Source organism: Sceloporus occidentalis, unplaced genomic scaffold (assembly GCF_023333645.1).
Source record: "Sceloporus occidentalis isolate IW3139 unplaced genomic scaffold, rSceOcc1.0.p SCAF_30, whole genome shotgun sequence".
Classification (NCBI taxonomy): Eukaryota; Metazoa; Chordata; class Lepidosauria; order Squamata; family Phrynosomatidae; genus Sceloporus; species Sceloporus occidentalis.
In genome coordinates this window covers 12,569,756-12,581,227 of record NW_028317010.1, presented here as the reverse complement: position 1 = coordinate 12,581,227, position 11,472 = coordinate 12,569,756, and the positions used below count along the sequence as shown (strand labels likewise).

The 11,472-nt window shown below is 38.8% G+C and overlaps 1 protein-coding gene across 1 annotated transcript in view; it reads right to left on the bottom strand.

Annotated features, from left to right (window-relative positions):
- Positions 1 to 117: 117 nt before the first annotated feature.
- The window catches only part of DHX32 (DEAH-box helicase 32 (putative)), a gene marked incomplete at its 3' end in the record, with an annotated part of 28,002 nt that continues 16,647 nt past the window's right edge, over positions 118 to 11,472 (bottom strand). Inside the window, exons 4-7 of the mRNA XM_089486845.1 lie at positions 10,862 to 11,107; positions 8,503 to 8,602; positions 7,753 to 7,911; positions 118 to 310 (exon numbers count right to left, since the gene is read on the bottom strand). Of these exons, the coding sequence (XP_089342971.1) occupies positions 118 to 310; positions 7,753 to 7,911; positions 8,503 to 8,602; positions 10,862 to 11,107 (698 nt within the window). The remainder of the gene's footprint in view (positions 311 to 7,752; positions 7,912 to 8,502; positions 8,603 to 10,861; positions 11,108 to 11,472) is intronic.

Genomic DNA, 11,472 nt, shown 5'->3' with positions numbered 1-11,472 from the left:
TGGCTCTGCACGCTGACTGCCGACAGATTGCCTAACTTTCCTGCGTCTGCAATATTAGTAGGAAGTCCACTTTTTAATATGCAGAATAGAGCGACCCATTGTTTTAATGTACAATACCTGTAACCATGGCAGCCAAGTGTCAGCATTTCGTCTACGCAGTCAAATTCGCAGGCGGCTAAAATAGATTTTGACAGCTGTGGATCCAATGGAAACTCAGACATAATTATCCCAAATTCGGAGAGATTTCCGTCGTTGTCAAGAGCCGCCAGATAATCCAGATCTTCCAAGGCCTGCATTAAACTTTCAGGATCTACACAAAATACAAGAAACGCAATTAAAACAAAAATCAGAGAACACACATTATCCGGTTTCATTTTAAAGGTTGACAAGCAGCATGATCAGGACCCTTTTTGTGCAAGAATGAATGCTTTGTATGAGGCTAGTAAATGTATAGATCAAAGAACATCTAAAAGAGAATTAGTTCATGGAGGTATCAGAAATGTCAGCAGCCCTGCAAAGGGTCCTACAGTACGCCTAGAGATAAATATGACATCTTCCTACCCACAAAACTCCAAGATAATAGTCTAGCTAAAATTACAGCTCACAGCCTCATTAATCATTTTGAAGGAGAATCCCAAATGAGCAAGAATGGCTGAGCTGACCCTGCACAATGCATAGGTAAATCAGCGAGAAGTCGCTCCATGTTAACTCGCAGGAGGAAAATAGAATTATCTCTTTCTTCAAATCAACGGTGGGACCTCATCTTGAATATGGTGGCTGTTCTTACAAAAACCATTACAGAGCTTGAAAGAGTACACGGGCGGGCTACAAACATAGTAAGGGGAACACAACGTCTTAGTTATGAAGAATGGCTAGAGAAGTTTCATTTGTTTACACTACAAAAGGTCTAGTGAAAAATCTGATTAATATTTTGGAGTCACAACGGATTTGTATTCCCTTTTTTTTTTTTTTTAGATTTTTTCCTATTCCCTTTTTTAGGCACAACTCGAAATGGCTCCAATGTGATCAACAGAGAGGTTGCAATTGAAGGACTTGTGTCTTTTTTACAACCTTCAGTACCAAGTTACTATGTCCAGAAAGGGTTAAAGGGTAGAGTCAAACCTCTGTCTTAATTAAGAGGACATGTATTTTCCTGAGATTTACACCTAAAGTTCATTAATTTTCTTAAGTCCAAATGAGGTCGTTCTCGACCTGTTATTCCCAGCGTTTTACACAGATAATTACGATTCACTTTCAGATACATTTATAGCCTATCCTTGACTGTGTTACACAAAGACTTTGTGGCACGTGGAAATATTTATTACATGGTGTGGAAGGTTTAATGCGTGGAGAGGCGAGACCTTGTAAAGTTAAGGCATTGAAGCAGAAAGAATGTAGGACAGACGAGAGCTTCATCAGCAGGCCATGAAATGAAAAATAGCAGCTTGTATACAGAGCATGGACCGTGCAATAAAGAACCCGCCGTACAATAAGGACGGGAAGAAAAGTAATAAAGAGATGCACAAAATCCATATTTGCAGGGCTTCATACTTTAGTAGGACTATAAAATTGCAAGGTGTACGCCGTCTAATGGGGACTTTTGAATAGTTTATGATGACTTTAGCACTTTGAATAGCATCTGGTTAACCAATGCTTTTGGCTAGCGCCTTGCATTTAAAGCGATATCACACAGAAATATACATAAAAGGCCCAAGAAACATATCCCAGGCTATTCACCAACTTGGTTAAATGACCAGTTTAGCCTTATGTCCACCGGCCCTAGGCCGACTAGGTCGGCAGATCCAAGCAGGTCAACCTGAAATAAAATGAGTATAGAGATGTATGGGAAAAATTTAATTTCTATGATTAGGTGGTAATGAACAGAACATTTATGTTTTATAGGGCGTTCTGACCAACATCGATCAATGAAGATCTTTTCAGCATGCAAAGGATTAAAATCTCATTCTGGACGTGTGAATTTAATTAGAGACCTTGAGCACTGTCACTGTCCCATCCGTTTTCATACGGTTCATGTATTCTGAAAAGGGTAACAAATTTGCTGTTTTCGTTCATTTCAATTACAACCCAAATTAAATGTGTTACAATTTGTGAGCGCGAGACATCTAGTGATTTCCGTGACATATTCATGACCTCTATTCCTTTTCCTTCGGCTTGGGGTCAAATGACTACCAAAATGTATTAGTCAACAGATCCATATATAAGGAACAGTAAGCATTTACATTGCAATTGATTTAGTTGACCGTGGGTATTCTAACTTTCTTTTTTTTTTGGCACCTTGACCTGCTTTACGGTATTAACATATTTGAAACCTGATGGGTCAGCAGACCTAGGACCTTTAATACATTACACCGTGGAAAGCTGCCTCTCTGGATTAGTTGGGTTTTTTGAATGTGAAATTTACATGTAAGGTTTAAAAGGAATGGGAAAGGCACAGAAATGGGTATATAAACATATTTCTGGTTAAATAAAGTGTAATCTGGCAGTATAGCTTGTTCTTAAAAGAGACCCAGATAGTAAGAGTTGTCCTACATGCGTCAAGCGTACGTTGTGGATACAGCATTTCTCCAGCAAGAAAGTCCCGTATGAATATCTGTAACTCATCTAGCTTTGTCGGTATTTGAAACATGACAATGGCCAGCATGGATTCACTTTGTTACGCTTTGCTCCACGACCATCATAAATGAATGTTTCTGCTTCCAGTTGGGTTTGTGTAAAACGGACATGGTCTACATCCCACATACACGCAGAGGTCTAGGCTCTCAGGATATGAATCTGTCGGTTTGATACTCCTTTAGTCTGTGGGTCTCTGAAAGGTTGAGCTGTCAGGGACATCAGGCACAAATTATTTGCTTTCAGGATATACCAGCAACATCAGTGCTGTTTCTTCTATGGACGACCTTGCAAGAGATTCATGCATGCGCCACTGCATGCCTTGGACCTTCGTGACCAAGAGACATCAGTAAGAAAACGGCATGCTTATACCTACAGAACACTGAATTATGGCCCACAATTGTACAACCTGACGCCTTTTGCCTTAGAGAACGAGCCCCATACAACGTCTCTACATGCAGAGATTCCACCCAATAACTTGTATTTTCTATAATGACTAAGTGACACGGCACGGAGTGCGGAAATGGCATAATACATCACCAAGTTTAAATAAAATAAACCTGTTCATAAAATCCATAACTTTGTATCATTACTTTACCAACCTGCATGGTGCTATTTAAATGACTGCTAACTTTTTGTCCAGATGTTGGAAAAAGGTGGCATTTATTTACACAACAGTGTTCTGGTTTCCAAGACACCTACAGAGAGAAGTGAAAGGGGTCCGTTGTTCCATCGTCTCTCCAGATTTTGGCATTCTCCCTCGTTTACAAGATTCCACCCAAACAAGAAGAATGGCTGCGTCCTATACTTTGGAGCAGCTGTTGGCAAAGGTCCTTTTAATTTGCCTCTAATTAAGAAACAGTCTGGATGCTAATTCAGTTACAAGAGGTTAAAATGTATTTCATGCTAGTCATTACGCTTCTGCCATCGGCCTCTTTCGAAACAAATTACTATTCTGGAATGGAAGCGGTGTGCGTTATAACAAAAAGCTTTTTTATTTTCGTAAAATACATCAGGACTAAAGTGAGGACTTCGATTCTTGCCTGAATTGAAAGTGACAGCCGTGGAGAGCATGCGTGAAAATTAATGCACTTTTACTTAAAGCTTTGCGGCTGGAAATTCAAGCACTAACAAGATCAATATTCAGCTAATGAATGTCATTTTAGGTTTTTATTTTGTGCCTTGGGTTCTAAGCCAGCAAACGGCATTTGTCCTTTTATAATAATGGATCGTTATGTAAACGTATTCATATAGTGCTGTATTATTTTCTATTCATCTTGTAAAAAAAAAATTAATAATAATAATTCTAAATCGATGCAGAAGGAACCAAATAGGCTTTATATAGGAAACTTATCATTAAAAAAATAATTCTACATGTGTAATTTGGGTTATTTAAATATCCATTAAAACAATTCCATTTACATAGAAGCTGCAAAAAAGTACTAAAAAATACAGCCACCAAATCAAACTAAATCCTAAAAAAATAGTGAAAGTCCAAAAACATAACTTTTATTGCAACACCCTAAGCGTTTTCTGCTATTGAAATGGGAACATTAAAAAGTAACTAGAAAGCAGCGAATAGGTTAAAAATACACAAACATGAGTGTTGCCCGGGATTGCGGACATTCTTTATATAGTAATTACAATCTGGAAACTAAATGATTGCGTTATATCGGCATGGAACACTCCTTGTGTGACCTGAACTAAGAAAAGAAAAAAATACCAAATAAAGAAGTCGCCATAAATAGAAAGAGGAGAATAAAAAAAGCGAAATATGCTCCCATTTAGATCTAATAGGAAGCCTGATGCGCGTTTCGCTAACCGTTAGCTTCGTCAGGGGACGCAGAAAATACTGCCACTTTTTAAAGCGAATCCAAAAAAAACTTCCTCCCGAGAGCACATTGGTCAGAATACTTGTCAATCTCTGACGCACCTCCGGGGAAGTGTTTCTTCCTGATTTCTTATTGATTCACTGTCCTGTTTTTGGGTTGAATGAATACCCAATATATTTTATTCATAAAAAATGCATAGTACCATTCGGAAATATCCCAGACATCTGCTGGCCAGAGCACAGATCTCCTCGTTGCGCTTCCTATGTCTATTTTTAAAAAAAATATTTTTTATGTTTGTTCTTTTTTATATTAGTGTAACTGCTAACTGGTCAAAGATAATTGAGTCAAACGTAAAGTGCTATATTCGTATAAATCCTTTTTTCAATCTTTTCAATGTTCCTCTAGAATGGCAAAAACCAGGGCTTGTTAGCAGTTTTATAAATAGATCCATCATAAGATGCCCCAGAGAAGTACTTTACATTTCATCGACGTCGGGCTATCTTGGCTATTGATGATCGCTTGCATTCTGGACGGGGTAGAGCTGACGAAATCGTAAGCAATGAATCCCTATAGAGATCCTACAAAAACAGCTTAATGACGCTGATATGCTTCAAACGGTTAATGTTGGGAGTTGGGAGTTTGATGTTGGGAATTTATGGGATGGAGTCGTATCTAAGAGTAAAAATCAGAGGTACAGAACAAAGAATTGCTGCTTTCAGAGCACATAATGGAAAAACACTCTTCTCAAGAATACTCAGAGCAGTGGGCAATCTGTTTAACACTGTCCCCCCAAGGCACGCAAACGAGCATCAAAGCATTGACATTAAAGGGACAACCGCTTTTTTCCACCTCTTTCATTTTTTTCCTCCCCATTTTTCAAATGTTGTTTGGATGGAAGGTACTTCAGTAGAACCAACAATGACATTTATGTGCTAAGACGACTTGGCAAAGCATGAGGCTAAGTCTCATAAATACTTCATTCCATATTCTTAGTATAAAAAAAAAGAATTTTTTTTTTTTTTTTTTTAGAAGTGATGGGGAAAAAAATCCTGCTTCTAAAAAGAACATTTTTATATTTTTTTTTCAGCTAAATAATTCCTCACATTTTAGAAAAGTAATTTGCTGCTGAGACGAGAAAAAAACAAAAAAACGGAGTGAAATCATCAGCTCGACCTTTAAAAAACGTAACTTTTTACAAAAAAGCACGAATCGAAAGAATGGCTGTTTAACAACTACGGATGATGGGGGGGGGGGGGTAATAGGAAAGTAGAAGGCTATGCCAGTCTTTTTGGAGAATAGAAAACTCTGTCTTTAATCAATGTTATCACTTTATTTTTAATGGCACGGAAGGGATATGCCGAACCGGAGAGGAAAATAAGCCTCAGAGGAGTCTATTCGCTGTAGAAAGAGCAGGTAGAAGAGTTTGAAGGAGTCTATTATGAAGGGACACCCCCAATAAGCTTCTTCTGTAGAAGTTAAAATATATATAGTTCCATGGCAGGCAAGTAATCCATTATAATAATAAAAAAAACTATTTTCATTGCGGTTGTGTAACCCGCGCTCCCCAAATGTTTTGGGATTCCGCTAAATCAGGGGTGTCCAAGTTTTTTCTGCAGTCGGCCACTTCATCAGAATTGTATGCGTGCGAGGGCCGCACTCATTTTTCACTGAGAGAAAATATGGCCTTTAATAAGATGTGCAGATTAAAATAAAGTAAATGACACAAAACCTTTACTTTTCCTCTCACTGATTTCTGGGATTTCCGGGCCTACAAATTCAGGATTCTGGATAAGTAAAAATAAAATAGTTCTATTTATTTTAGGGATCACTAAAATGAAAATTCTGGACCAAAACCGAAAATTCAGGGTTCACTTAGCCGAAACTGAAAGTGCCCCCCCCCACACACTTTTAATAAAAGTAAGTTACACACCAAAATTGTACAAAAAATTATATATTATGATTGTTAACAGCAATCTCAGGCATACCCAGATTCCAGCATGTACTGGTTGGCTGGGCATTGTATTTTTAGTGTGTAGCCACACTTTTATTAAAAGTAACACACCACAATTGGACTAGGAGTGTGATTGCTAACAGCAAACACACTCTTTTTATACCCAGGCAACCAGTAAATGCTGGAACCTAGGCATGATGGGACTGTGATTGCTGTTAGCTGTTAGCAATCACACTCCTATCATCCCAAATCAGCCAGTATATGCTGGTACAGGGTGGCTGTAAGTGCAGACCCCATACTGCTGGCAGCATCAATACACAAGGGGCACAGCTAGCCAGGTTTCAGCATGTACTGGCTGACTTGGCATGATAGGAGTGTGATTTCTAACAGCAATCACAGTCCCATCATGCCTAGGTTCCAGCACTTACACATCCATGCTATCACACACACACAAATTCATTCATTCACAGATTCATTCCCTTAATCAGACATACTCATTCACACAACCTCCCCCACCCCCTTACCTGCTCTACAGCTCTCGATGCCGCTCACAGACTTCAGCAGGGGGCGCGGCCTCCCTCGTTCTCCGTACAGAGGAGGCAGGACTGGAGCAGAGAATAGCCCCTCCCACAAGTAAGCAGCAGGGCTCTTGTGATCCTGGCTGCCGATCTCACGCGGGCCTCACCTCGAGGTTCCGCGGGCCGCATTTGCGCGGGCCGCATGTTGGACACCCCTGAACTAAATGTATCTTATATCAGGACTTAATATTACTAATAAAAAAAGATGATTGGTGTAGCTATATATCAAGTTAATGCAAAATCTTTTTTTTAAATCTTTTTTTTTTTTTTTTTTAACAAAACAGCACTTGTGTATCTTTACATCACTCTGCATCAGTGACACATAATACTCAACACTATACATTTATACATACAGATATACTGTATATAGCCATCACCTGCATGATGTCAAAACACAAACAACGTGTATAAAAAAGGGAATCAAAATAATAGCTATTCTTACACACGCACCTGCTAATTAATTCATGTTTTGATGGAAAACATTTACATATTTGTAAGAAAGGTTCCAAAGGCAACCTAACTTTAGAAATAACTTTTGGAAAAGAAGCTTGTATTTTTAAAATTACCTACTGCTTTCTCTTGCCCAGATTATCTCCCTCTTGTTACCCTTGACAGATTATCTCCCATTTTTACCCTTAACAGAACAAGTGTTACTTCATAAATACATCATTTTTAAGCTGTATATAAAAATCTTGAGGAATGCAAAGAATTTTTAAAAACATTTAACATCCTAAAAATAACGGGCTTCTTCGCAACGTACCTGGCCTGTTGAGAAAGTCACAGTGGCCAAGACCTGCGATGTCCATCCTCTTCAGGAAAAGAACCATCGAAGTCAAATTCGACTCTTCAACTTTTGGCCTCAGTGAGACTTTCATCTCATTCTGAAAAACCTCTTCTGGGTATAACCGAAATATTTTTCCTGAAAAACGGGAATCAGCCAAAGACAATAAATTCTGTAAAGCCATTTTTATAGGCTATGCCATTATCGGCAAAATCATATTCTCACATTACCACTTTGAATCTGCAGGAAGAAGCGGCAAGGGATATTATAATATATTGTATTCAGTCCCAAACAACATCCATGAACCCTGAGATACAGTATTACCTGCTGTTTAGTTGAAAAAAAAAAGTCTATAAATATTAGGGGTATTAATATTATATATATATATATATATATATATACATATACATACACACACACACATACACGATGATAAATATTGCTGGGTGAGGATTGCCAACTTCACCCCCTTCTGTATTTTGGCCCTTGTAAAAGTTATATTAGGCTTTTTGTATGATGAATACTCACAATTCAGTATAGTTGGACCACCTGAAGCTAGACAATAATTTTTTAAAGTAGCCACAATTGTTTTAAGACTCAGTTTACGTACCCAGCTGGAATCGTTCAGGAAAAAACAAACACACATTTGAAACATTAAAAATTGCTTATGCCCTCAAAGTCTAAAACTGCTTTTAATTATATCCCGCTTCTCTCCCCAAGTTACTGTACCTGTAGGGCATGCACCCAGAATCTGCCTCCTCATCTCTGCTTGGACCTTACTTATTGGTTGCATTACAAGAGACTCTGTCCGGATTCTGGTATTATATCCCTTAAAATAAAAATATCAGAATATTACAAATAAATAATGCAACAACATCATGTGATTACCATTCCATTCTAAGGACTTCCCTTGGTTGTCATCATCATATAGGATGAATGAGAACCCTGTATGAAAGAGCCAAGGAAGCATCAACCATATACATGAAACACATTTGAAACATCTGAAAAAGTAGTCTCACTTCTGCCAAACCAACCTTGATTGGGCTTTTACTACATGGGCTCATTCACTCTGCCTTGATATAACATGAGATTCAAGTTGGTTGAATCCGTACTGAGGTATCTATGAATTCTTCTACATGAGCCTATGATAGTAGCATGGAGAGCTGCCCTGAAGACTGGTGCATGCTCTGTGCAAGTTGAATGATGTGATCTGTGTGTTAGAGTGAGTGTGTGTTAGTCTGTGGGTAATCATGTTAGCGTTTGTATGTCTGTTAGGTACGGGGGGGGCACTTGACCTTACATACCTCCTGGGCCAGAAAGTCCCCTGTCGGTCTCTTAAGGCTTTGCATGCCCTTATCGAGCAGGCTCAGAATTGAACCCTACCACAACCTATCTATGCCATAAGTATGTTAGTGTACTGAACAGGCTAGCAAGTCAAATCATGGAAAAGGGGTCTAAAATAATTATTATTTGTTTTATTCAGCGCCATTAGATTCCACAGCGCTGTACAAAGGGTAGACGGGACATAACAGTTAGTATATAACTTAACAAGATGACATACAGAAACAACAGCTGAGGAGAGCCCTGCTCAATGAGCCAACAACCTAGAGGCTCTGTATTGTGTTTCACATATAAATGCCCCTCGGAACCCAAGAGGCTGTAAGGACTTTTTTTCTTTAACCATCACATCAGTATGTCAAAAAAACTTGGCTTCCTCCAAGATTGTTTGCTAAAGGTTCTTTATTATAGGGAGAGTGTGGAAATGGGTAAGAATTATTATGAAGCAGCGTGAGAAGAGAGAAAGCCATTACTGATTATGTGGCATTGTGTCCGTAAATACTCTCTTTTACTGTAGCCTGAAACTTCCAATTGTTGATTGTGAGAAACTGGCCGTCAGTGGCCTACTACCTCATCAAAAATACGCCTGCTGTGCTAACGGGACGGCTACAGTCTATGAACCATTAGTGCACTGTAGCCGAATGATCCGCTGCTCTCATTAGCTTTACAGTTATTGGGTTTAACACGATGTGCTCCGTTTTATGATCCAGAAGATGTTACAAGCTGATCTCACAAGCAATTGTGCTTGTCAGATGGATAAACAGAAAGGATAAAGACGGAAAGTAACAGGGCGGTACGGCGAAGTGCCTTTCGTTTGAGCTTTTAGACATTTTTATCAACATGTCAAGAATTGGAAGAGTCTGTACCTGCATGCCTGGGTTCTAAATTAAAGCACATGGCCATAAGGAATCATTCATTGACTAGGATAATTTTGTGAGCATCACATCTGGATCAGAATCGTACGACTGAATGACCATGAGACATCATGAAGAAAAATGTTTTAGTTGGACGTTACCAACCAGAATATGAACACATTTGTAGGTGAACGAAGATTAAATATTCCCGATCACCATCTTTAATCAGAGAAGCCCAGGGGGGAATTGTCCCTCTGCCTACCTTTCCACCCCACCACTGGACATTATTAAGCCCTTAAGGGCTTCCACCTAAGGGATGATTTGGCCTTGCATAAATGATCTGTGTTTTCTTCATTAAAAAAAAAAAATCTACCTATAATAAGTCAAGGGATTCGCGGCATATCTGCTGACAACAAAAATAATGATTAACCTACAACTGAGCCATTAACCAAGGTATTTTAAGGCCCCGTTCAATAGAATTAGCATTGGTCATTCACATTCCCTCGTACTCGCGTGATCACATTAACAGCGGAGTACTCTGATGTTTCTCAGATTATATCTCCACTTGAAACAACCTCTTGCTTGCCCCAGTCCTCTACCAGGGTAATAAAAGACAGACATGCTGTAAGTATTGCCGAGTAAAACTATTGGTTTCAATTCAAAACATTGAATATAACAAGATAAAGTATAGATATCATTCAGTTTTAAAATCAAGCCCCTGATGGTGCAGCTTCCTATCTCATTTTTCTTAGAGCAAATCTCTTTTAACACAAAGAAAGGATTACTCGAACTTGAAATGAGACAATATTGAGTTACGGTTGTGGGGCTGATGAAAGTAAGCCATTTTCAAAATGCGTAATTTATCCCTGGATAGAAATAAACAATATTGAACATACTTTTCTTCTTTCAACTCCAACATCGATGACAAAGGAAATGTTATTCATCCAGATCAAAGACTCGCCTAGACTTGTGGTCAACACCACTCTTCTTTTGTGGTCCTTAAAGCTGTGATCCGCTCCTTCGTAGGGTATGTAGTCTGAAAAAGTCTCATAAGGATACAGTGGGACAGGAACCAATTCACCAACCTCTGAATTTATTTGAAATTCTTCCTGTTTGATCATTTCATAGGCCCTTTGGATTTCCTTAAATTCAGGAAAAAGCATTATATTATTTTCCATAATATACCAACCACTTTGCTTTACTGCCCCCCCCCCCCCCTCTGCAATGCAAATTGGCTTTGTGGAGCCCTCTTATCTCTCATACTCAACATCTTCCTACATTAACACGCAGATCACTGCCCTCCCTCAGCCTTAACCATGCCTCTCTTTATTAAGAAACCATATTAATGATCAAAGCAATCTCTGCCGTCCCCCATCAAAAAGCAATAGCTATTGAAGATATTGGTAGGCTAAATGAATGAGAATGTTTTTCTGCTGGCGTTTCCTAATTGTGCACACAAACTGCTCTTCCTCCTATTATTTTAGAACAAGAGTCTAAGTAAATTAAG